This window comes from Pelodiscus sinensis, chromosome 8 (genome assembly GCF_052426305.1).
Source record: "Pelodiscus sinensis isolate ZL-2025 chromosome 8, ASM5242630v1, whole genome shotgun sequence".
Taxonomy (NCBI): Eukaryota; Metazoa; Chordata; order Testudines; family Trionychidae; genus Pelodiscus; species Pelodiscus sinensis.
Window position 1 is genome coordinate 20,914,270 of NC_143059.1, and position 27,453 is coordinate 20,941,722.

General features: G+C 41.9%; 1 protein-coding gene across 5 annotated transcripts in view; it reads right to left on the bottom strand.

The window, feature by feature from the left end:
- Positions 1 to 27,453, bottom strand: part of FAM13C (family with sequence similarity 13 member C) — a 189,389-nt gene that overhangs the window by 58,075 nt on the left and 103,861 nt on the right. For all 5 annotated transcript variants that reach the window (XM_075934855.2, XM_075934854.2, XM_075934852.2 and 2 more), the window contains exons 7-8: positions 13,358 to 13,445; positions 4,258 to 4,468 (exon numbers count right to left, since the gene is read on the bottom strand). In XM_075934855.2, the coding sequence (XP_075790970.2) occupies positions 4,258 to 4,468; positions 13,358 to 13,445 (299 nt within the window). The remainder of the gene's footprint in view (positions 1 to 4,257; positions 4,469 to 13,357; positions 13,446 to 27,453) is intronic.

Sequence of the window (27,453 nt, forward strand, 5' to 3'; positions counted from 1 at the left end):
TTATCTTTGAAAACTTGTGGATATCAGGGGATGTTCAGGATGATTGGAAAAAGGCAAAGGCCATGACCATCTTTAAAAAAGGGACAAAGGACAATCCAGGGAACTACAGACCAGTCAGCCTCACCTCAGTCCCTGGAAAAATCATGGAGGGGAGCCTCAAGAAATCCATTTTGAAGCACTTGGAAGAGAGGAAAGTGACCAGGAATTCACCAAGGAAAAGTCATGCCTGACCAAACTGATTTTATAATGAGGTAGCTGGCTCTGTGGACATGGGAAAGTCAGTGGATGTGATATACCTTGACTTTAGCAAAGCTTTCGTTACGGTCTCCCACAGTATTCTTGCCAGCAAGCTAAGGAAGTATGTATTGGATAAATGGACTGTAAAGTGGATTGAAAGCTGGTTAGATTGTCAGGCTCAGCAGGTAGTGATCAATAGCTTGATAGTCTGGCTGGCAATCAGTTTCAAGTGGGGTGCCCCAAGGATCAGTTCTAGGGTCTCTTTATTAATAACCTGGATGAGAGGATGGATTGCATCCTCAGCAAGTTCGTGGATGATGTTAAACTAGAGGGAGAAATAGATATGCTGGAGGGCAGAGATAGAGTCCAGAGTGACCAGGACAAATTGGAGGATTGGGTGGAAAGAAATCTGATGAGGTTCAACAAGAACAGGCAAAGAGTCCTGCACTTGGGACGGAAGAATCCCAAGCATTGTTACAGGCTGGGGACTGACTGGCTAAGCAGCAGTTTGGCAGAAAGGGACCTGGGGATCACTGTGGATGAGAAGCTGGATATGAGTCAGTGAACCCTTGCAGCCAAGAAGACTAATGACATATTGGGATGCATTACTAGGAACATTGCTAGCAGATCTAGGGGTATGTCTACACTGCCACCTTAGTTCGAACTAGGGTGGCTAATGTAGGCATTTGAAGTTGCAAATGAAGCCCGGGATTTAAATATCCCAGGCTTCATTTGCATCTTGACGAGCGCCGCCATTTTTAAATCCCCGTTAGTGCGGACTCCGTGCCCACGGCTACATGCGGCACGGAGTAGGTAGTTTGAATTAGGCTCTCTAATTCGAACTACCGTTACTCCTCATGGAACGAGGTGTACCGGTAGTTCGAATTAGAGAGCCTAATTCGAACTACCTACTCCGTGCCGCGAGTAGCCGCAGGCATGGAGTCCGCACTAACGGGGATTTAAAAATGGCGGCGCTCGTCAAGATGAGAATGAAACCCGGGATATTTAAATCCCAGGCTTCATTTGCAACTTCGAATGCCTACATTAGCCACCCTAGTTCGAACTAGGGTGGCAGTGTAGACATACCCTAGGTAAGTAATTATTCTCCTTTAATCAGCACTGGTGACACTTCATCTGGAGTATTGCATCCAATTCTGAAAAAGAAAAATTACAAAAGGTATGTGAATGCATTGGAGAAAGCCCAGCAGGAAAAGCTCTTTGAGGTATCTAAGGGGCCTTTCCACCTTTGAACCCCTGGATTTCATGATTGGGGTCTGCTTAAAGCCCAAAGCCTTGACTCTAGAGGCAGCTCTCAAATGCAAAAAATTGGGCTGCTTGCAGCTTTGCCTTTGGAGCAGAGAGTTTGTTGTAAGAAGAGGAAGGGGCAGGATGATTAAGAATAAGGGCTGGTTATTCATATAATTGAAAGATCATCATGAAAACATTGCCAGGTACTCCACTTAAAAGATAGGAAGGAAAAATGTTGTGCTGCAGGGATCTACATTTAGATCACTGTTGTTAACCTTATAAATGTTCTTAAAAAAGAGGTAAACAGTGACTAATCCACAGCTGAATGTAAAAGTTACAAAGGGGTCTCACCAAACTGTCTGACTGGGCAACACAAAGGCAGTTGGAAATCAGTGCTGATAAATGCAAAGTAATGCACATGGAAAAATATAATCCTAACCATAGATACAAAATAGTTGTTCCCACTCAAGAAAGAGATCTTGGAATCCTTGTGGCTAGTTCCCTGAAAATATCTGCTCAAAGTGCAGTGGCAGTTTGAAAACTAAAAAGCTAACCGAATATTGGGAATCATTAGGAAAGAAATAGATAATAAGACAAAATACCATATTGCCTCTATATAAAATAATTGTATGCCTATATCTTGAATACTGTATGTAGATCTGGTCACCCCATCTAAAAAAAGATTTATTGGATTTGGAAAAGGTACAGAGAAGGGCAACCAAAATGATTAGGAATAAGGAACAGCTTCCATATGAGGAGAGATTAACAAAACTGGGACTTTGCAGCGTGGAAAATAAATTACTAAAGGGTGGGGGTATATGCTAGAGATCTAGAAAATCATGAATGGTGTGGACAAATAGAATAAGAAAATGTTATTCATTCCTTCACTAACATAACACAAGAAGATGACCCAATTAAATTTATGGGCAGCAGATGTAAAACAAACAAAAAAAATGTTTTTTCACAGTCAACCTGTGGAACTCTCTGGATAACTCTCTGGCTGGTTTTCCGACAAAACTTGAGTTATGTCCACACTGCAATCGCATTCTTCCGAAAGTAAATTGAAAAAACAGAGGGGGGTTTTCTGGCATTGGTAATTATTTTCTATGACAAAGAAGCTTTTTTTCTGAAAGATATCTTCTTCCCGAAACAGACCAGTATGCAGCCTATCATGATTTCTGTAGATTATCATTATCTACTGCTACCAACTTGTATAAATGTAGTACAGGCAGTCCCCGGGTTACATGGATCTGACTTACATCGGATCCCTACTTACAAATGGGGTGAGGCAACCCCGCACTAGCTGCTTCCCCCCAGCAGACCAGGGAGACGCGAAGCTAGCGCCCCCCCAGCAGACCAGGGAGAGGCGGAGCAGCTTTTCTCAGCAGACACCTCCACTTGGGAATAAAGGACTGAGGGAAGTGAGGTGTGGGAGAATAAAACTGAGCTCTGGAGAAATGTTTGGCTAGAGTTTCCCCTACAATATGTACCAGTTCCGACTTACATACAAATTCAACTTAAGAACAAACCTACAGTCCCTATCTTGTACGTAACCCGGGGACTGCCTGTATTGAAAATCAGAGCTGGTCACAACTCAGAATTTCCAATCCACAAGGAATTCTAACATTTCAAACTTTATTTTGTTCCAACTCAGAATTAAATCAAAATTTCAGAAAAAAAAATTATGAGTAAATCAAAACATTTCATTTAAATGAAATTAAAAAGTTTCATTAAAAGTTAGATGTTTTAATATTGCATAATTTATATTGTTTTATACTACACAATTTATAATGTAATAAAGGAAATATTAAATTTAGTTTACAAAACACAAATATCCTTATAATCTAAAAAAATAAAATTTTGTCAAAATGAACATAATCCCACTAAAAAAATTAGATTTTGGCAAAATGGCTTTTTCTGATAGAAAATGATTCATTCAGAAATTTCTCAACCAGCTGTACTGAAAATGGTTCTGGCTAATCTCCATGTGCCAAAACTGGGTTTGATGGACTAAAATGTTATTTTTAAGTTTTTTTATTGATAAATGTACCATTTTAACTTTGTCTCTTAAAAAGAAGATGGGCTCATGAAAGAGTGAGTTACCATAAATTACCAAGAAATTATTAAAAACACCACCTTTTCAGTATTATAGTTTCTTACATTCTAAAGGACTCTAGAGTTGCAATGGAGAATCTTTCCTTACTGATAACAGGCTTATCTATTTTGTAGGATATTTCATGTGTGATTTTTTTTTACATTTATGAATAAACAGGCTTGATTATTTATAATTGACTAAACTTTATTTTTAGGATTTAAAGAAAACAATTCTAGCATTAAATTAATTCTTAGAATTTCCAAAAAGGACTTACAGGACTATTCAGATGTTTTGTGACACTACTTTCCAATTCCAAAGAATGACTCATGCAGTAATTCCACTGCAATTGAAATTTTCTGAATTAGACCTTTAAGAACCTTTTTTTAAAAAAAAAAAATCCTGTGTTTACTTTTTTGGCTCATTATGAACTAATCTTTAAAAATGTCATTACTAAACTATAATTAACTGAGATCTCAGCTAATGTTATACTTTTCTCTCATTAGAAAACGTTAGATCATATTTGTAGTATTTCAAATTAACCATGCCAAATTATATTATATTATGAAACATCCCTGTTTAGAGCAAATTCCATGACCATATCTAAGAAATGGGAAGAGTCATATGTTCTAGACTGTACAAATATAATAAAAATTAAAGTTAAAAATATATTTTCTTACGTCATGAAAGGTTGAGCGCTTGGTGAGGAAGGGGCCGAGTCTGTGTCCAAGTTAAATCTCTGGCTTTGACTAAAGATTGAGCAGCTTGGTGACAGAAGGGGATTATCTCCATCACTAATATGACATAGTAGTCTACTGGTCCCTAAGGAGTGATGGTCTTCTGGGCCGTTGTCTGCGTCACTCTGCCAGTCTCTATGGGCGGGTACAGGCTCTTTAACGATAAGATCAAATCAGGATGGGACAAAAAGTCTCTTATTAAACAATCTAATTCATTAGCTATAGAGATAAATAAGACCCTCTGTGAACAAATGTGTTCATGGAAGCAAAATATGAAACTTAAAAACTTTGCACTTGACACAGTTAGTATATGGTATTGTAATGCAGCATATACTGGTAGAACGGAACGGAACACCAAATCAGAGTATAACAAAGGAGGATACCTAAGCTACATCAACTGGTGTATCACTGTACTCTGAGTTCCAGAACAGAATATTGGCAGGTATGTGTGTATATAAAAATAAACCTTAAGGTTTTGTTAAAAGAAAGACTAGAAGTTTCTCAGAATAAAAGGACTGTCTCAGTTCTGATAGATCTGTTTTCTCTGAAATGCCCTCTGTGCAGCATAATATGCAGGCAGATGTAAAAAAAAGACTCATTCCCTAACATAGGGCTCAGTCCTTTTCTCAGGCGAATAGCACGCATAGGCAGAAGTGTCACATTTAGGACCCTATTCTGCAACACAATGTTTCTAGCAGGTGACACAGAATTACATGCAGAAAATGACAAACCTATCATGTATTACTAATCCATTCAGGGCAATACATATGAATAGAAAATTGAAACTGATTTTATAAACAGTACAATGTAAGTTGGGGTGGGGCAATAAAAAATGGCAGTTCACAGGGTTAGTCCCTGGCGGGCTGCCACTGCTATGTTTACCTGTGCTTTTGCAGGTATTGGACAATCACAGCTCTCATTGAGCATGGATCATTGTTTGCGGCCAATGCAAGCGGTGGGAAGCAGCATGGACTGGGACACTGCTTCCTGCCGTTTGCATTGGCCGTGAACAGCAAAAGCTGCAATCTTCCAATCCCTGCAAAAGCACAGGTAAAGATAGTGGTGGGGGCCCGCCAGGGACTAACCTTGAGCACTGGATCTGGCCCACAGACCAGAATTTGCCCATCTCTGATGTAAGTGGTGCCATGTGGTATTAGGTATTTGACATTATGCTACTAATGTCCCCATATATTAATGGGGGCATAGTCTTTTAAGGAGTGGAGTGCATCCAGTGTATAAGAGGGAATGCATAAGGAGCATTTTCAACAATGAGCTATTGCAACTTTCTCCAAGAGTGTGGAAGATCCTTCATCATCTGAAGTCTTTAAATCGAGACTGAAAGAGTTTCTAAAAGATATTTTGTAGCTGAAACATAAGATCCAGCTCAATGCAGGAATCACTGGGTGAAATTTACAGCCCGTGTTAAGCAGGAGGTCAGACTAGATGATCATGATGGTCCTCTCTGGTCTTGAATCTACATGTCTATGAATCTCTCCTCCCTCTTTAAGCCTGTTGGTATCAAGACCTGTGTAGGGTGTGCTGAAATGGTGAGAATCCCTGCTCCCTTTTCTTCACCTTCAATAGGCTTACATAAAATAGGCCAAATTTTTGTCTCTAACTGCTGTATTTTTTCAGTCGGGTGTGCTTTTAAGTGGGTTCTACTTCATGATGGAGAAATCTTATATTAATATACATAGCATTGCTGAATTTATATACAAACAAGTTTAAAAAGCCAGAATTGAATTCTCGATGCCAGAAGAGAATGTTTTCTCCCAGCTATATGGGTAGAGATTTTTCACCTATATTTATTGACTAGTTACAATATATATTTGCTAAGATAATTTTATTTTCCCTCTCAGATTGTATCAAGATGCATAAATGGAGTCTGCATCAATTATTGTTATATTTACTGTAGGTTCATAAAATGAATTTTTTCCATATCATAAATATATTCCAAAGGATTCTTTGTTGGATTTCTTAAATATTTCAGCAGGAACAATTAATTTGGTCCCAATTAATCAGCAGATAGGAAAATGTTCCTTCACCTTTTATTTTAATTAAAAATGAGATTTTAATCAATGGTGTTATTAAAATTCAGATGACATACCTCTAACTCCTGTTAATTTAGAATGCTAAATTATGGATTTCCCCATGGTAAGAGGCTAGGACTTTCAGAAATAAAGAGACCATTTCCCTTAAGATTTTGATGGAACTCTTATACTGTACTTTAATTAACATCTGCACACTAGATAATGAAGCTGAGTTGGTTTAGCAATGGGGAAATATTGATTCCATGCGGCCTCCCTCCTAGAAAGCAGAAAATTGGACATTGATTTCTAAAGAAATTGATTAAAATTACTTTAAATATTATTTTATCAAACACCGTCCAAATGATTCTATGTCTGAGCAACACAACACCAAATGTTGCTAAATTGTGGAATTATGGGTCAGAACAGGACATGAAGAGTCTCTGCATGGATTTTATATCTGTTGATAAATCTTTTCATACTGGTTCCTCTTTCCTTGAGAATTATTTAATGGGGTGTGAGTACAATGGGGGAGAAAAAGTTTTTAATGCCTGAAAAAAATTCTAAGATTTCACATTTTTTCTACCTGATTCATGATCCAGCATGGAATTTCAGGTTGAGAGGGAGAGACAGAGCACCAGAATAGGCAATAGCTGAGACTATGTCTACACTGCGGGGGGAGGGGGAGAAGGAGATTTGGAAAAAAATACGCAAATTGCAGGTTACATTTGGGTACCTTTTTCCACTTGTTTTTTCAGAGGAGGCTTTTCCAACATTTGGCCTTTCTGCACAGGGCCAAATGTCAGAAAAACCTCCTCTTTTGGAAGAGCCTTCTTCCTCATACAATGAGGAATACTGTTCTGAAAAAGCGGACACGTTTCCTGGATGCCGAAGAGTTTTTCCGAGATATCTGTGGTATCCGGGAAAAACTCTGAAGTCTAGACAAAGCCTGAGTGATTAAGGGACTCTCATCACAAGGAAACTTTTATTATAGTCAAGTTATTTCTGCAAAAAGTTTCAGTTTCAACTAATCAGCATTTTCTGATGAAAATCTATTGCACTGAAAAATTCCCGACCAACAATAGTTGTGACAAAGAAGGCCAGAGTCTGGTTTGTAATTTTATGCAGTCATTGTTCTCTTAATAATTTCTACTTCATTGGTCAAATTCTCCTCTTTATCACACTGGTCGTGCCTCAGGCTTCTATGGAAGGAGAACTGGCTATATTGTTTAATACACCTGCTGGGGAAGATGCTGTTGCTTAATGTTGGCCTGATCAGAGAGCTGCATGGGCGTCTGTAATTCTAATATTTACCACATCACTTTGCAATCATTATAACCTTTATCTCCCATGTTTGTAATGTCATATATTGTCTGAATCAGTAATATGAAACTCTGTAAACATATATACTCACTATAGGAATTCATATTCCAAACAGAGCTATTCATATTACTCCTAAAATGAAAACAAGTAAAATAAAAATGCAAAATAAAATATTACAAATGCATTTAATGATGTTAAAAACAACAAAATACCCTATTCCAGAATTAAGGATAAATTTTTAGCTAATAGTGTAAGCACTATAGAATAGTTTTAATGTATCTCAATATAAATGACCATTTTACATTTCTGAGTCCATCAAATACAGTGATTTAGTGATTTACAATAAGTAAATAAAACAAAAAGTTTACTTTACATTGTATTTTTATTACTTTCATTGTTACCAACTATAGTGCATTTTACATCTATGTTGAAAAAGCTCCCTAACCAACCAAACAAACAAAAACAAAAAACCACCCACCAGGTGATAAGCAGGTACCAAGGATCAATGGCAAGAGACTTCCCCAAAACTCTGTTTTGCAGAATTTGTAAAATATGAGAGCAATCCAAATCCTTCCTTCAGTGAAATATCCAGAAAGGAATTTTGAAGAAATGAGGGCTAAGACATTGTACCTACTTAAGTTAGTGACTTGCTCAAGCAATTACATGTGAAATAAACCTATATTAAATAATACTTCATAACAAAGATAAGCACTACCTTCTGGCTGTGAATCCCTTCGTTATTTGGAAGGCAAAATACAGAACAGGAATCTAACTTACTTTTAATTTTTATTTCTCAAACACAATATTGTGCTGTCCTCTAGAATGAGCTGTATTAACCTTTTTCAAATTTCACATAATTTTCAATCTTTGAGAAACATAGGGAATCACTGGGGAGAGGGAGAGACTGCTGCTCATCATCTAGTCGTGTAATTAAAATGAATTGCAAGAACTGGGGTTTGCAATGCCAAAAAAAAATGGCAGTTACAATTTTGGTAGATCCCTGAACATCAAAAGGGGAGCAAAATTATTTCTGTATTGAACCTGATTTTGGGGCTCTTAGTGGAGGCTGTTCATAAATCTGTACTTCTGGAAAATACAAGGTGTGATGAAAGGGGAATTTTTGTAATATTTTTATAAGTCCTGAGTGTGGCTCAGTTTCCCCCATATGTTGCATTGTTGCCCAGTGTAGGAGGGATGGGGACTATTTGCTCTCATGACAGACTGTGGCCATGTCTACAGTAATCACTTATGTCAGCAAAACTTGTGTTGCTCAGAGATGTGAAAACATCCCTTAGTGACATTAAGTTTGATGGCATAAGTGGTAAATGTGCATGACACTATGCTAGCAGGAGAACTTCTCCTACCAACATAGCTACTGCCACTGGTTGGAAGTGATTTACTTATGTCCATAGGAGAGCTCTCTCCTGTGGGCATGGAGCAGTTACACTGAGAGGTCTTACAGTAGCACAGCTGGAGACATAGCCTAAGTGAAGTAAGTGTTGTTTAGCTGTCTGGGCCTTAGTTGCCATATCAATGGAGCATCTGAGAAGACAATGGCAAACCCAATTGCCAGGACATTAACACCAATCAGGGGAGAGAATAGATTTTCAGGGAGCACCAGAAGACAGATGTTGCTAACATTGGCATTCTGGGAGGAAGAACTTCAACCCTGAGGGAAGGATGAAGAGGAAAGAACTGCCTGGGAAGTGGCCAAGGGAATAGCAGCAGAAAATATTGCAGGAAGCAGCACATGGCTAATTATAGGGTCACTGGGTTGTAACCTGGAGTAGCTGACCCACCCAGGTCCCCCTCCCCCTGGCCACTGGTAGGGTGGCCTTAGCCCCAGGAGATGAGGTTTTTTAGAGATCCAAATGAAGGGCATGACTTAAGAACTCTTTAGGGACAGAGCCCTTGGGGCACTTCTCTATAACAGGGCAGACACAGACTTAAAGCTATCTGAGAAGACGCTGAGAACTGAGCCCAGAGACATTACCAAGAGCACAGGGACAACTATTTTTTGATCTTTTACCCTGGAAGGGGTTTGTGTGTTCATACATATTGACCGTGTATGACTTGGCTGGAGGACTAACCCGCTGAAGACCCACCTAACAAAGGCAACGGTAGATGGGGAGTACCGCAACAAGAGAGAGAGTGTTCAGGTTCACATCCATCCCCCAAAGAGTGCTCACAAGAGGTGAGAATGTCCCTTGCCAAAGGACCCAAACACAATCTTAGATAGATCCCATAAAACAGCCTAAAGTTGGCCATGGCCAGAGCCCTAAATTCCTGGTAGCCCAGCACTAATCCAAATTCACAAGCTGGCCCCACGCTTGACAGACTCCAATCTTGGCCTCAACTGTACACTACATACTGGGTCCTCAAAAGGATTCCAGCCTTTAGCTTAGACCAACAAATGGGGCAACACTTATGCTAGCCTGTGCCTGTGTCTGTGCATACAAGTTGGACCTGACGTTAGTGAAAAATCAAAAGCTAAAACCCTCCTTACCCCAAACCAGCAAACTGGTTTCAATACTACATCTATCCTAAACTGACACTCTGGTGTAATATAAGCACTAAACTAGAGCTCTTAATCTGACATTAAGACAAGAGCTAGCAACACATGAAAAATGCCTGGACAATGGGAACATCAAAACTATCATAGAAAGAATTTCAAGTTTGTGTTCTCGAAGTATTTTTCTAAACAGTTAAATAACATAAAAATTATCTACCACCCTTCAAATGTGAAAAGCCACATACACTGTCTATTGGTATAATATAGATCTGTATTCAAACACACACTGTGTCACTGATTGCAACAGTTGTCATTTTTTGTAAAAGATGTAAAGTTTTTCTAGTTCAGCCACTCCCAGTAAGCGTATGTCTACACTTGCCCCTTGTTTGAACTCGTGCAATGAGGAGTAACAGTTAATTCGAGAGAAGGGTTTTAGATCGGACTACCGCGTCTACACGCGGAGAGTTAATTCGGGTGACCGGCATTTTAAAATGGCGACCGGCTGCGAATATGCTAATCAAGAGTGGGATATTTAAATCCCGTGCTTCATTAGCAACTTCGGTATGCTTCATTTGCCTCCCTAGTAATCCATCCCAGTATTTTTATACAAACACTGATTCAAGAAGTCATGGCTTTATAAATAAATTTGGACATGTCTGTCTCACATTGTTTTCAGTGACTCGTATAATGAAAGTCACTAAATATTTTGAGAACCTTAGAAACATTTGCTGTCCTGAACATTGCATTGTTTTGCCAATATATTTTAGTTAGCATTGGTTCACAAAAATGATATTTCCTTTACTTTTGTTATTTGGAATGTGAAGAGAAGTGAAATCTATTATATTATCATGTTTATATTAAAATTATGCACTTATAAAATTTTGAATATTGCTGTTTATTCACTGAAAAAAATGCAGATTTGATTGACCTGGAACTATTTCTGAATTTGTACTGAGTTTTCTTGCAATTTAGGAGACCTAACTTCTTCATGCAATGCATGGTCAACCCCTGGAGCTCATTGCCAGAGGATGTTGTGAAAACCAGGACTTTTAACAGAGTTCACAAAAGAACTAGATAAATTCATGGAGGTTAGGTCCATCAAACCTATTAGCTAGTATGGGTAAGAATGGTGCCTATAGCTTCTGTTTGTTAGAACCTGTTCTGTTCATTCCCTCTGGGGCACCTGATACTGTAGACTGTCAGAAGACAGGATACTGGACTAGATCAGTGGTCCCCAACCTTTCATGGCTGCCAGCCACCCGGGGGCGGGGCCGCTCATGTTCCACGCTTCCGGGGCTGGGGCCACGCATGCGCTGCGCGCCTGGGAGCAGGGCCGCCCACATGTCATGTGTTGGCACTGCGCATGTGTTGCGCGCTGGGGGTGGGTCCAGCCCAGATGTTTTGGCGGATGCTCATGAATGCCCCGGTGGGCACCATGGCACCCGCAGGCACTGCATAGGGGACCTCTGGGCTAGATGGACCTTTGTTCTGACACTGTGTGGCCAGTCTTGTGTTTTTGTGCCTATTGCCAGCCCTGGTACCGTAATTGTTATTAAATTGGAGATTTTTAACAGTTTAAATGCAGTTTGAATCAAATGAAAGGTAAAGGTTGCAGAGTCGTCCATTAAAGATCAAGCGCCCTCTGATTATCGATTAAGAAATCGATGAAGAAACATATTTGTGTTAAATTGGAAAAGGACAAAAAAATCAGTCTGCCAATGAACGGAAGAGCCAATGCAATATTAGTACAAACTACAAGACATCTTTACTCCCTGTAGCATTTTCATGGTCTCCATTATTGACTCAAATATTGAAGTGGGAGACTACAACTGTTAGGAATTCTAATAGTTGCGTGGGGGGAAGGGATAGCTCAGTGGTTTGAGCAGTGGCCTGCTAAACCTAGGGTTGTGAGTTCAATCCTTGTGGAGGCCATTTAGGGATTTGGGGCAAAAATTTGTCAGGGATGGTACTTGGCCCTGCTGTGAAAGCAGGGGACTGGACTTGATGACCTTTCAAGGTCCCTTCCAGTTCTAGGAGATAGGCAATCTCCATTAATTCATATTTGAAACCTGTTCAGGTGGGTGGGTTTTGTTGACCTATATTGCAACAGCTAGAAAAAACCCAAACAACCTAATAAACTCAGAAGCCAAAATGTTAATCTCTGGTTTTGGCTGCATTGCTTAGATTTTCAATTATTAGGGTTATGTGTAAGTATTCCTTATTTTTTTGCAATAGGTTGCCATCATCTGAGCAAGTCTGAAGTAGATTAGTGTAAGTAATAAAAATAGTTTAAATATAATACTTGCCTTTCACAAAAAATCCAAACAAACAACAGCCTCTGGCACAAGCTTTTCTGAACTCAGCTTTCTTTTATCCATAAGTTTTACCTTGAAGACTTAGGATGAGGCCTCATATTACTGAACTGTTTCCCTTAATGTGGACCGTACAAACATGTAAGCTTACATTTCATTTCACTGTATGGTATATCAGTCTTATTAACTAATAATTCAGAAACAATAATTCCTCTTCTGCCTAAAATCATGATTCTGCCATCTCTGTGAATATATGCTATGAGTGACAGAACATTATGCCAAACCTTAAGGCCATTCATTTGGAAGAATTGGTTTCAGTGTGTAGAGTTAATAAAAGAAAAGGGGGCACATTATTCTATGCAAGATGGACAAGGCAGATTCCTGAATGATTAAAATCAAGGTTCTGTGAAACTCACCTTCACTATCTCCATGATGATGCATTAAATTAAAATCAATAATAGGAGAAATGAAGTGACATTGGTCTGACAAAAAATGGCAAAACAGAATGACATGAAATGGCAGACTATCACACACAATGTGGATATAGCACAGTACAGAAAAAAAGAATGTAGCTATCTTGAAAGAAACAGACAGGTCAAACAGAAGAAGAAATGTGAACTCTTAAGATTGCCTCAAAAGCAAAATGCTGTACCTTAGAAAAGTAGAAGACTGTTGTCATTTATGTCCACCCTTACTCGTACATCTTATCCCTTTGTTTACATTTGTTAGCATTGATAGCACCTCATTGTGCTTCAGCCTTCACATTGAATCTGTTCTGTGATCCATTCGGCTACAAATATTAGAATATACTGGAACATAAGACTACCTTTTAATTGCAAACGAGGACACAGAATGACATAGCAGCTTACCTCTGGAACTGGCCCCATCAGCTTGCACAGTGGATTGGAGTGATGAAGTGGCTGAATCCTTGAAAGCCTGCAGCTGAGGAGTTTCTTCCTGGGTTGGCAAAAATGCAGAGCACAAGTCAGTTTCAAGGGCTTGTAGCTTTAACAAAGAATTCTGCAGACAAAAGCAGAACATTTGGCTAGATGGAAAACAACAAAAATGTCAGTGACGGATCTTCAGTTGACTGAGCCCATTAACAGTGTCTGCAGAAGGGGTGATCCACTAACACCTCTTAAAGGGAAGTATAACAAGATCAGTTTTGCATTATTCCATGTGTATCTTCATGCTTATCTAAATCCTAACTTATATGATTTATTCATCACATGTGGGAATGGTGATTTCGTCAGCAAAAGACAATTTGTTCTAGGAAGCCAATCTGAGTTGGTGTCTGTTTTCTTGGTCTTGAAGCAATATGCTATGCAAGCATTTCATTCATTGTGCTGACATCAGGATCTGATGACATTATGCCCCTCCCAGTTTATCATTCATAAAAAAAATCGTAGAAGACAAAACCTCTCCACAGCATATTGTGCAGTATGCTGCAGTGAACAAAGAGCTGCCGAGTGCTACACAGCCTTCCTCGGGACTCTTGGAAGAGGTTGCTTTTTATTTATTCTTGTACAGGCATTGTGTATATGCAGGTCATTGCTGGTTCAATCAGGCTATCATATCATTTTCATCAGCTGCAAAGGCAAAATTAACAGATCTTTGTCGCTCACAGCAAAAGACAATGGGGACAAGGCTGCTTATTTATACCAGCACCTTCAGCTACTGAGTCACGCTTCGTCCAGTTTTCATTTTAATCTTCAATGCTGAGTGTAATATTGAGCTGCACAATCTAACACAAGCATCTTGCTGTGATGCAAATGCTCTGGAAGCCAAATCACCACCTGACTGGATTAAATGAGTCACTCCTGACACACTGTATGTTCAATTACCTTCCCTCAAGGGGAAAACAGACAGCAGTGGAAGATGCATGAAAATGCAAAGGGTTGTGGAAAAGCTCACACAGAGGAAACATCAAATCAAGCCAAGTGAAAAAATAAGGCACTTGCAGATAAAATCAGCGTTGCCCCAGAAATATTTGCCCTATTGCTTATGTATCCTTAATTTTACATCCCTAATCATAACTGCTCAAGGTTATCAAGATTTAGATTCTTTCTGAGCAGATATGACCCAAACATCTATTCAGACGATAGTTTCATTGTGTACTATTGTCAGGGCTGTATCATGCAAATCAATGAATAAATCTACACAAATTTACAGCCACTTTTGAACCCCAAGCATTAGGGCATTCTGTAAAGGTGCACTTGGGCTGTGGGCAATAAAATAGAAATTTAAAGGAAGATTCTCAGTCCTGATCACCTCCCTTTAAAGATTGCATCTAGACTGCAGAGTTTTTTCAGAAAAATGGCCGTTTTTCAAAAAAACCTTCCCTTACGTCCACACTGCTATTGCGTTCTTTCAAAAGAAAATCGAAAGAACGCAGGGGTTTTTCCTACATTGGCAAACCTCATTCTATGAGGAAGAATGCCTTTTCCAAAAGAGTGCTGTCGGAAAAAGGTGTGTGTGGACGTGAAGAGAGAGTTTTTTTAAAAGAAGAGGAAAGAGGAAAAAGCACAGGTGCTCTGGTGGCTACTCCATCCATAGTAATCACAGCTTAAATGCGAGAAAGTGTCCATTCAGTGTGGATGCTATCTTTCGAAAAAGCAGATCGCTTTTTCAATGTGCTTTGGCAGTGTGGATGCACTCTTTTGGAAGACTTTTTTGGAAGATCCCACCCAGAAAAGCTTCTTCCGAAAGACGCCTGCAGTCTAGACGAACCCAAAGTGGCATTCAGGCAGTGCACTTGTTAGGGATACACAGGGCAGGGATTCTCCAGCAGATACAGAGCTAGTATAATCAGGGTCCAGGCCTTCCTTCCGCAGCCTCCAGCTCTGTTTGTCTGTAAGCAGGGGATTCTTCCTACTGTACTAGGGGAATTTTTCTATGGACACATTTGCCTGAACCAAATGACTAAAGGATCTGAGTCCCCACTTCCCCTGTGCCTGCCCACCTTTACTTTCCTCCCTGGCACCAAGTGAACAGAACTCATACTACACAGCCCAAGGGTTTTTGGGTGTTTGTCTTGGCACTCTATGTGCAACTCTGGGCTGGACCAAGTGTGCCCACAGTCCGGGATATGCCCAACTCACTGATAGCTCTGAAATCACGGCAATTTCCTAAAACACATGCACCAGCCATTTACAACAAAACCATTTCTTGGGGCTTAAACCCCACTTCCCAAAATAAGAATTGTGAGGAAATGGCCTGGGAAGTTCAATGTGGCAGTTTCTGAAGTGCAACGCTAAGTCTCCCACTGGGAGTGGAACACTGATGCAAATTAAAGGAGCACTGGACTGAAGAAATATGCCATTGGGTAGGGCATATTGCTTAATCCAGGACTGGATATCACTAACTATGATTGGCCAGTAATGACTTATCTGCAAGGCACTTCTATCTTTGAAATGCCTTCCGGCATCATGGTTAGCTTTAGCAACTTACTTGAACACTGATACCAACCCTACCAATTGGGGCACATATCATCCAGAACAACAACAGTAATACTTAAACTGTTCCCACTTCTGGATTTCTTGGATCGTGGGTCCTTGATTCCAAGGGTATATCTCTGTGGGTATGTCTACACTACCCCGCTAGTTCCACGAGGCGTACAGATAGTTCGGAATGGCTAGCTAGTTCGAACTATCTAGTCCGTGCCGCGTGTAGCCGCGCGGCACGGGGTTCGAACAAGCCGGCTTTTAAAAATGGCGGCACCGGCTTTATGCTAATGAAGCCCGGGAAATTCAAATCCCGGGCTTCATTAGCAAGTTCGGTATGCATACATTACCCCGCTAGTTCGAACTAGCGGGGTAGTGTAGACATACCCTGTCTGAATTGGAACTGGCAGATTCTCACCACATCCTTCTCTAGAGAAGGCAACTTGTTCCTTTCTTGTAAACTGCAGGTCATGTCCATTCTGTGCAAAGGTTCCTTCCATGTGTGGGAACACTTCCATGACCTGATGTATTCCTGCAACTATGGTTTGAAAATCAACTTCCTAGCCTTTGCACTTGCATTGAGAAATCTACCAGAAGCCCATTAGGTACACTTGCTCCAGATATAGGCTCTACAAGCAATCAATAGCCATTATGGTTAGTATTTCCTGATACCCAGAATCAGGAGTCTAGTTCAGAATCTGGAGTGAGTTTGGAGTGACAGCAAAGCTAGAGCATGACTAGGAACAAGGCTGAAACAAGAGCAAGGCTGGAGTAGGCTGTTGCCACTATAAAGCCAAGGAGCGTTCCAAGCCCTGGAGCGATGTTGAGCAGACTGGCTGCTGTTCCTTCTTACATGTGAGGCTTACATACCTACTCTGCGTCACCAGCCCAGATCTTGCCTTGTGGATTAGCTTGAGTCTAGCCCAGGAATGATTCATCAATGCACATGGCTTATGCAGAGTCTAGTGACTCATCATCTTACACTTTTCCTTTTCATTTCACGGTGGAGGGAATCCTCCCCAAACCTCATCACAAGTTGCAACTTCAGGACCAGTTCTGCCTTCAGAACTCATTGTGGGCCCCAGCACTATGCCTTGCTCCTTCTCTCCTGGAGGCCCAATGCATTTGCCTGAATTGTCTTGCCTGAATTCTGTGTCCATTCATACATTTCTTGAGCCTGGTTCCAACGGTTGTCAAGATACTCCAAACTATTTTTGTACCCTTTTAATCTATGATCACTGTTCTTTATATGTCTCAACTTTGAAAGAGTGCTCCCCTTCACAATTTGTTCCCAAGATGGCAAGATACATTCTGAAAGGAATGTTGACATTTGGAAAACCTGTCACCAACTTTTCTGCTATTTGTGCACTGATCATTGCTGCCACAGATTTCTTCTCTGCATACGTACATGCTCAGGGACTGCTTCACAGGGAGATGCCTTACTGGGGGAGGGGTACTTCTCCCTCAACAGCTGCAGAAGTTCCATGCTGGAGATTGAGGGTACATCTACACTGCAGCATTTCTCTGGAATAATGGGCATTATTCTGGAAAAACAATACTAGTATCCACACTGCAATTGCATTATTTTGACAAAAAAGTTGCAATAACAGAGGGCTTTTTCTGATGGTGGTAGACCTCATTCTACGAGGAATAAGGCTTTTTCGGAAAAAGCTTTTTTGGAAAAAGGCATGTGTGGATTCTGTTGAAAAAAGAGGCCTCTAGAAAATAACACAGGTTACCTGCTGACCACTCCATCCACACTCATCACAACTCCATAGTTCCTGTCTCCTGGCAGCTGTTAAAGCTGCAGACACCCAGGCCAGGGCTTGTGGCAGGAAACCGGCCCTGGAAGCTGCAACACACCTCATAGCTGCCACTACCATACATCTGGGCACCAATGTCCCAGCCACAAGCCCCCCAAGAGCCCATTGGCCCTCACAGAGAGCATGCACAGGGCTCCCAGGAGCCTGCCAAGGGCCGCAAGAGAAATATGCCATCCTGGTCTAGGGCAGAGATCCTGGCAACCCTCTAGGATCTCTGCTCCAGATGCCATAACACTGACATCTATGGCTAGATGGCCAACATCCTGGCCATGAGGGGCCACTATCTCACTGTGGAGCAGGTGCAGAGCAAAGTGAAAGAGCTCCGGCATGGCTATGCCAGGGCCAGGGAGAGCAGCTCTCGCTCCAGGGCAGGCCACCACTCCTGCCCCTACTATGAAGAACTCTACCACATCCTGGGGTGCAGCCCCTTCCACACCTCTGGTGGTGAACTCTGGGCAGGAGATGCCTGCCATTGCCTGCCCAGGGGTCCCAGGCCAGGAGGAGGAAGAGGAGCTGGAGAAGGAGGAAGAGATGGGCAGCACCATCACCACCATCATCCTGGAGCTGGTACTCCAGGGCGTGGATGTCTCCCAGGCATCCTCCAAGGCTGGGAAGGGATCATCAGGTGAGATTTTTACACACACAGGGTGGAGTCTGCGGGCACTGAGGGGCTGTGGTGCGATTGTCACTTAGTCTTCTCGGCCTGGCCCTCATGCCGCAGCCTGTGCATGTACCCCTGGGCTCCTGCTCACAGGCTCTGGAGAGGCCAGACACACTTCTGACTCCCGGGGGAGGGGACGCCCTCCACCCACTAGCCACCATTTTGAAAAGAGGTTGGGGACAAGGGCACACACATACCCTCACACAGACTCTGGAGTGCCACACATGGCACATGGGCATGCCTACACACTTGAGGCACAATCCGCTCCCACCTGCGGCACCGACGGAAGCCCAGGTTGCTCAAGGCCCCTCTTCTAGCCATGAAATCCCTGTGTAGCTGGACACTTCCTTTGTCTGCTTGTCCGTGGGATGGGGGGAGTGGATGGGGGAAAGTATGTTCCCCGGGAGACCTCTGGGGTCCTGTGAGACATGGGCTGCTGTCCAAGCCACACATGGCCTTGCTCCCAGGACATCACTGTCATCTGCCTTGAGAGCTGACATCCCAGAGAAACTGTACACGCCTGAGTGCATACTTTTTTCTCTCCTTTCCATTGTAAGTAAATATTGTATTAATATTTGCAAGGAGAGCATGACTTATTCCAGTTGACTTATAGATTGCTTTAGCATCTTAAAACTGAGTTATAAGAACATAATAATAACATAATAATGGCCATACTGGGTCAGACCAAAGGTCCATCCAGCTCAGTATCCTGTCTGCTGACAGTGGCCAATGCCAGGTGTCCCAGAGGGAATGAATCAAACAGGTAATGATCAAGCGATCTCTCTCCTGCCATCCGTCTCCACCCTCAGACAAACAGAGGCTAGGGACACCATTCCTTACCCATCCTGGCTAATAGTCATTTATGGACTTAATCTCCATGAATTTATCTAGTTCTCTTTTAAACCCTGTTAACAGATTGACTATGAGCTATGTGAAGAAGAACTTCCTTTTATTTGTTTTAAACCTGCTGCCCATTAGTTTCATTTGGTGGCCCCTAGTTCTTATATTATGGGAACAAGTAAATAAATTTTCCTTGTTCACTTTCTCCACACCACTCATGATTTTAAATACCTCTATCATATCCCCCCTTAGTCTCCTCTTTTCCAAGTTGAAAAGTCCCAGTCTCAATCTCTCCTCACATGGCACCCATTCCAAACCCCTAATCATTTTGGTTGCCCTTCTCTGAACCTTTTCTAATGCCAGTATATCTTTTTTGAGATGAGGAGACTACATCTGAACGCAGTATTCAAGATGTGGGCGTATCATGGATTTATATAAGGGCAATAATATATTCTCCGTCTTATTCTCTATCCCTTTTTTAATGATTCCTAACATCCTGTTTGCTTTTTTGACTGCCGAGGCACACTGCGTGAATGTCTTCAGAGAACTATTCATGATGACGCCAAGATCTCTTTCCTGATTAGTTGTAGCTAAATTAGCCCCCATCATATTATATGTATAGTTGGGGTTATTTTTTCCAGTGTGCATTATTTTACATTTATCCACATTAAATTTCATTTGCCATTTTGTTGCCCAGTCACTTAGTTTGGTGAGATCCTTTTGAAGTTCTTCACAGTCTGCTTTGGTCTTAACTGCCTTGAGCAATTTAGTATCATCTGAAAACTTTGCCACCTCACTGTTTACCCCTTTTGCCAGATCATCTATGAATAAGTTGAATAGGATTGGTTCCGGGACTGACCCTTGGGGTACACCACTAGTTACCCCTCTTCATTCTGAAAATTTACCATTTATTCCTACCCTTTGTTTCCTGTCTTTTAACCAGTTCTCAGTCCATGAAAGGATCTTTCCTCTTATCCCATGACAACTTAATTTACATAAGAGCCTTTGGTGAGGGACTTTGTCAAAGGCTTTCTGGAAATCTAAGTACACTATATCTATTGTATTCCCCTTGTCCACATGTTTGTTGACCCCTTCAAAGAACTCTAATAGATTAGTAAGACATGATGTCCCTTTACAGAAACCATGTTGACTTTTGCCCAACAAATTATGTTCTTCTATGTGTCTGACAATTTTATTCTTTAAAATTGTTTTAACTAATTTGCCCGGTACTGACAGACCGGTCTGTAATTGCTGGAATCACTTCTTGAGCCCTTTTTAAATATTGGCGTTACATTAGCTATTTTCCAGTCATTGGGCACAGAAGCTGATTTAAAGGATAGGTTACAAACCATAGTTAATAGTTCTGCAATTTCACATTTGAGTTCTTTCAGAACTCTTGGGTGAATGCCATCTGGTCCCGGTGACTTGTTACTGTTAAGTTTATCAATTCATTCCAAAATCTCCTCTAATGACACTTTAATCTGTGACAATTCCTCAGATTTGTCATCTACAAAGGACCGGTCAGGTTTGGAAATCTCCCTAACATTCTCAGCCTTACTTTCCTCCTTGTCAGCTGATAAACTATCAGGTGAATCCTAAATATAATAGTAGTATACAACAAAATGGCTGTTATTTTAGAACTAGCCAATTAACCCATCATAAAAGGAGATTTTCAGGTCTCTCCTCCACATCCTATTCCCTTTCTATCTCGGTCTTCTCTCCGCCTCTGGTCTCTTGCTCCATCTCTCTTTCTCTCCCTTCCTCCTACTGCCTCACTCCCCCCCCTCAGCTCTCCTCCGTCTCCTGCCTCTCTCTCCGTCTCTCTTTCTCTTCTCCCACTCCTGCTTCTCTGCCCCCCTGCACCGTTTCTCTTCACCCCAGCACTGATCCTGCAGTCTCCCAATTGTCCTGCACCTCCCCCTCCCTTTTGTTCCCCCACCCACCCTCTGGCTAGGGTCTGTTCACGGCCAGGGGGCAGGGCCTGGAGCTGCTGTCATGCCGCAAATCATCGCCCAGTTCCCCTTTGCCTCCCGCCGTGGCACTCAGCTGACTTCTGCGCCACTCAGCTGGGCCACCACGGGGGAGCCCAAACGGCTGCTTGCTCCGCTTGCTCCCCCGCGGCGGCCTGGCTGAGTGTCACAGAATTTCAGCCAAGTGCCACAGTGGGAGGCAAAGGGGAGTGGGGTGGTGACATGTGGCATGACAGCAGCTCCAGGCCCCGCCCCGCACCGCCCCCCTTCATCTCTTGCTGTGGTGCTCGGCTGACTTCTGTGCTGCTCAGCTGGGCCGCTGTGGGGGAGCAAGCAGCTCAAGTGGCCATTTGGGCCCCACGCTCCCCATGCAGCATTGCTCCCCCACAGCGGCCCGGCTGAGCAGCGCAGAAGTCAGCTGAGCGCCACGGTGGAAGGCAACAGTGCCGCCCAGAGGGAACAGCCAGAATTTCAGCGTTACAGAGTCACAGACATTGGGCTACTATATATATGATGAAGTACCATTAATTTCTCACATCATGCACCATTTTCAAGAGCAAAAATTAAAGTAGGTGTTATTAGGTGGACAGGTGATAGGACAGTACTCCTGTATATATTTCTATGTAGTCTAATTTAAGGGCCTACAATTATGAACGTGCCTATGGCCTTCAAAGAGCTTAATCCGGCTCTGGACTAGAGTATAGCACGTAAGCAGAGTGAATACCATCTGATGGTGTCAGTTCCATATTTTGTCATGTCAGTTCCATATCTTTTTCTTTGGGTGGGTGTACTTAGGAGGGGCCAAGCTAAGTGGGAAAACAAGGAAGAGAAGAACGACATTACAAGAAAGAGATGTGAGGGCTTGGCGGAAGCATTAAGAGGGTAAGAGAGGCAGCTGGGTGGTGATGCTGAGTTGTGACTGTGAGGAAGGAGAATATTTGAGAAAACAGCTAATTAGCTCATGGTAGAGAAAGTCCAATAAAAACTATATAAAGATTTTTAAATATCTGAAGTTTGACATTTTCTGCCCCCATAAGCTGACATCTCTGGCTGCTTCCTTTTTGGATCTTTTTCCCAAGTCCATGTGACAGAGAGAAGGGGAGGTAAAACATGGATCCTAATGCTCCGAGTATGAATATATATGGGTTTTCCCATGCATAAGTCTGGGTGATGGGGTGCCAGGAAGAGCCATGGCCCCACCTGGGCCCCCCATAACCACACCTCCTGTACTGTAGTCCCTGCTTTGGATGCTTGTGATCCTACCAGTGGAAAGCCCTTCTACAGTGTACAGGAGATGCACCTTTTTTGATCATCCTTTGTGCTGAATTTTAAATGGTGGAGAATATTTGCTAGCCCTCCATACTACAGCTGCTGAATTTCATCCCTACTGAATAATGCAGGGAAACAACAAGGTGGCCAGTTAATTCCTGTCGGCCTATATAAAATGCCCTTTTAAAAAACCATCTGCTATCAACTATCCTTGTAAGTGATTCTGCTTAGGCCCTTCTCCAGTTGAAAACAGACACACGTCTAGGTGCTGATTCTGCACTTTAGTGGGCACTAGCCTTTCTTCTGTGGCTCTGGTGGCTTAATTACACATTCCACATGCACCTATCAGCTAGTGAGGGTTTTTGAAAGGCTGTGGACCTGATTCTCCATTCCCTTGAACTTTATGCTCTCACTTACATATGTGCAAAGTGAATGGTAAATGATGCCCAACCAGCAACGGTAGTGTTCTACCCTTGCCACAGGTGTAAATGACTGCACAAAATGCAGGCTACTGGAAAGCCCGATTCTCTCACTGAATTGCCCACGGTGCTTCTCCCTAATAGCAAAGGCATGCTAGGGAGACCTATTTATTGTCTCTAACTCCCCTCATACTGATGGGAAAGGAAGAGGCAAATATAGTTGACCATCGGAATGCAAACAACTAACTCCGGGTATGTCTACACTACCCCGCTAGTTCAAACTAACGGGGTAATGTAGGCATACCTCACTTGCAAATGAAGCCCGGGATTTGAATTTCCCGGGCTTCATTTGTATAAGCGGGGAGCCGCCATTTTTAAATCCCCGCTGGTTCGAACCCCGTGTAGCGCGGCTACACGGGGCTCGAACTAGGTAGTTCGGACTAGGGTTCCTATTCCGAACTACCGGTACACTTCGTCTTAGTGCTGCATTAGAGGAACGAGGTGTATCGGTAGTTCTGAATAGGAATCCTAGTCCGAACTACCTAGTTCGAGCCCCGTGTAGCCGCGCTACACGGGGTTCGAACCAGCGGGGATTTAAAAATGGCGGCTCCCCGCTTATGCAAACGAAGCCCGGGAAATTCAAATCCCGGGCTTCATTTGCAAGTGCGGTATGCCTACATTACCCTCCTAGTTCAAACTAGGAGGGTAGTGTAGACATACCCTCTCATATCAAGAGGAAATTATACTCCTTAATTTAGAATTGTCCTATTCATTTTTTTAAAATTATCCAAGACCTATGGTAAGCTTCAACGTAAAAGCACTCTCACAGACTACAAAGCAAAATATTGCATTTTAGAAATGCTTATGCTGTAATTTACCAGCTGGTTTGTATTCCTCTGCTATAAATTTTATTTTTTGCCATCTGTGGAAGGTGGGTGGATGGTGGATTTTCACTGACTGTGGAAGGACTAAAAATAACAATGCACTTATATAATTTGCTGTATATGCCCTGGATAATGACTTGTTGCAAAGAAATCAGTGTAAATAATTCCAGTTAGTCTGATGTTAACTGAAAGCTGCAGTGACTGAAATATCCTATACACCCAACTAGTGATGTGACCTGGCCACCAGTGTAGTGGACACTCTGCTAGAGTCAGACTTAGTGTGCTAAAAACAGCAGGCTGGGTACAAGCCTGCCTGACAAGGTACGTCTGACCCCAGGAGGATAGCCCATGCCACTGCCTGTACCACAAGGCCCACACCGCTATTTTTGCATGCTCGTTTGAGCAGAGCTGAGGATCTGAGGAAGTGGGTCTGGCCCACGAAAGCTCATCATCTAATAAACCATCTTGTTAGTCTTTAAAGTGCTACATTGTCCTGCATTTTGCTTCAGCTACCCTAGACTAACACGGCTACATTTCTATCACTGTCCTACAGAGACATGGGTGTATCTTCTAATGCAGCACTAAGACATGGAGTCATCATTTTGAGCGTAGCCTCCCAGCCCTCACTCCTTTGGTTATTGGGCATAACCAATAAGCCCTGCTGGGTGGATCTCATGTGCCAAAGAGAACATTTTATTTTTACCTATAAATATATGGGCTCCACCAAAATGGAGGTCCTTCCAGTTGTCTGACCACTAAAGAGCTGGTTAGCTTTAGTGCTGCACAATATATTCAAAAAGTCACAGAAATCATTGAGGATTCAGAGGTGGAAGCAGAGACATCAACATTTGTCTTTATTAGAGACCTACATGTTATGCAGAAGGATGCATAGCTCATTAGTTAAAATTCTCTCTCTCACTAGTCCTTAGGAAAACGGTTCTTAGGGGACTGCCTATTTGCCAGGTTTTTGTCTAGGCCACTTAGGGCACATCTACACAACAGAGCTAAAGCCGAGATAAGCTACACATCTTGAGCTATGTCAATTGCGTAGTTTAAGTCAAAATAGCTTATTTCAGCTTTTGGCACTGTCTACACAGCAGGAAGTCCGAGAAAGAGCACTCTTCCTCCGACTTTCCTTACTTCTCGTACAATGAAAGTTACAGGAGTTGGAGTAAGAAGTCCTCGAGATCAACATTATTTCAAGATTATGTCAAAATAACGGCTTGTACTGTAGACGTGGACTATGTTATTTTGAAATAATGTCAATTATTCCAAAGTAATGCTGCTGTGTAGACATTGCTTAACAGGAGTTGGCCAGAGCGGCAAACAAAAAATGTAGGTGTAGTTTTATACGGCTATAAATTAAAAATAATGTCATAAAGTGTGTTCACCAACTTTAATAGTAATTGGGAAAGATTATAAACTGAAAGTCACTTTCACTTAAAACAATTAAGCTACACTAATTTATACCAGCTAAGCCTCTGACTCTAATACTTGGAATCTGATTATGACCTCATATAGTTCTATGCTAGTGGAACACCACAGACTTTAGAACAACTATTCCTGATTTACTTCAGTGTCAACTTAATAAGAAACTGGATCAATATCGTTTGACATGAATTTCTAATATAAGCCTCCTTGAAAGAATGCACGGTAACATTTAAAGTTGGTGCATTTTTAAACTTTCTTAAACTCAGAATAAAAATATTTATGAGAATATCTTTACTTTAAACATTGTTTGGAAAGATCACCATACAATCACCTTAATGAGAGTTTGTGCTTTACAAGTTTGAAAAAAGAGTAATTAATATCCTCTGAAAGGCTCGACCTTTAGCATCCTTTCAAAGCAATTAACATTTTCAAAGAATGGGGTGAGTGCCAATTAATTCCATTTCAGTGTCATAGGAAAAAAAGTAAAAGCTTCATTAATCCAGATAAAAGACAACATTTGTGTCTACTTGTATTATTCTGAAAATAGATTATTACAGTTTACAACTTTTTAAAACAAGGGCTACGTCTAGATTACACTTATCTATTGGAAAAAGGTATGCAAAATGCACTCCGCAATTTGTGTACCTTTTTCCGATAGTTTTTTCGAAAGAGGCTTTTCTGAAATTTGGCCAGTCTACACTGGGCCAAATTTCAGAAAATCCTCCTCTTTCAGAAGAGCCCTTCTTCCTCATGGGAAGAAGGGCTTCTGAAAGAGCGCATCTGCTCTTCAACAAAAAAAGTGGAAGAGCAAATACATTCCCTGGATGTAGCGGAGTTTTTCCGGGATACCGTATACCTCCGGTATCCTGGAAAAACTTCTTAGTCTAGACATAGCCAAGAAAATTTTCAGAATGAAGTAAGGAGACAGCAAATAGAAAAGATACAGCAAGGAAATTCCAAGTAGTAATTTCCTCTCTATGTGGAACCTACTGACAACGATCAAATACAACAAAACTTACATTGTGATTGCATCATGGTATGGAGGAACTGTGAGATTGCAAAAGGTCTTCAGTGTCAGAAAAGTGATGTATGATATGTCTAATTATATATTAGTTTTCACTCTCCCTCATTTCTAAAAAATGTGCTCAGGGCCTCTAGATCTATGTACAAACTAACAAGCCACTTTTATATATTGTTTAGTTTAAATGCCAATAAAAATAAATCACCCCTGACTTCCCCCACTCCAAAAGAAAAACCCTATCAGTGCTAAAGACACCTTTAATGCTCCCCTCAAAGTGCTGCACCTGGGAAAATACTATGTACTTCAGCAGACTCAGGTTCAATTCTTCCCCACACTTTTGAAGAGCAAATTCAACAGTCAACATTGAGTACATCCTTCCCCTAATCTCTAGTTGAGCAGAGGACTGCAAAGCCACCCTCACACCCCGAACTTTCAGTAATGGTTCAATAAGCCACAAAAATTCTCACTGTGAGGAATGATCTTATTTTACAGAGATGATCACTTGTATCTGAAATGGACTCTTGGGATATTAAAAACAAACACAAAACAGAAGAACACCACCATCCCAACACAGTTTGGCCCATTCATATATGTAGCAGTCATGGAAGGATAGAGAAACCACCTATGTCTCTGGATCCTTGACCTTTGTAGCTGGGAAAATAAAGTAGAAAAGTATTGAGTTTTGAAACAGGGAAAAGAAGAGGAGAGAGAGATGATAAATGCGGGGACAAACCTTCATCTTCCTACACTAAGCGGAGGGTCCACACCTCAAGCGCGTTTTTGCAAAAGAACATTTACACCGCTTTTGGTGGTGTAGGTATTTCTCTATCTACAAGGAATAACCCCTTTTTGTGCAAGAGTTCTTTTTGCGAAAGAATTGGCCTCCAGGAAGAAAACCTTTTGGCCACTCCATCCAAGTTAATCAGAACTCTATAGTTCCTGTCTGCTGGCCCCACTTAAAGACGCAGGCACCCTGGACAAGTCTTGTGGCAGGAAGTTTGCAGAGAGCAGGTGCCTTCACCACGCGGCTCTGCATCTGCCACAAATGTCCTCATGGCAAGCTCACTGAGACCCCCCTGGCCTTTCCAGGGAGCAGCCCCAGGGGTTCCAGAACCCCTCCAAAGGAACAAAAAGGCGCTCTCCTTTCCTGGTCCGGACCTGAGATGGCGACCCTCCTCGAATTGTGGGGCAAGGAGGAGTCGCT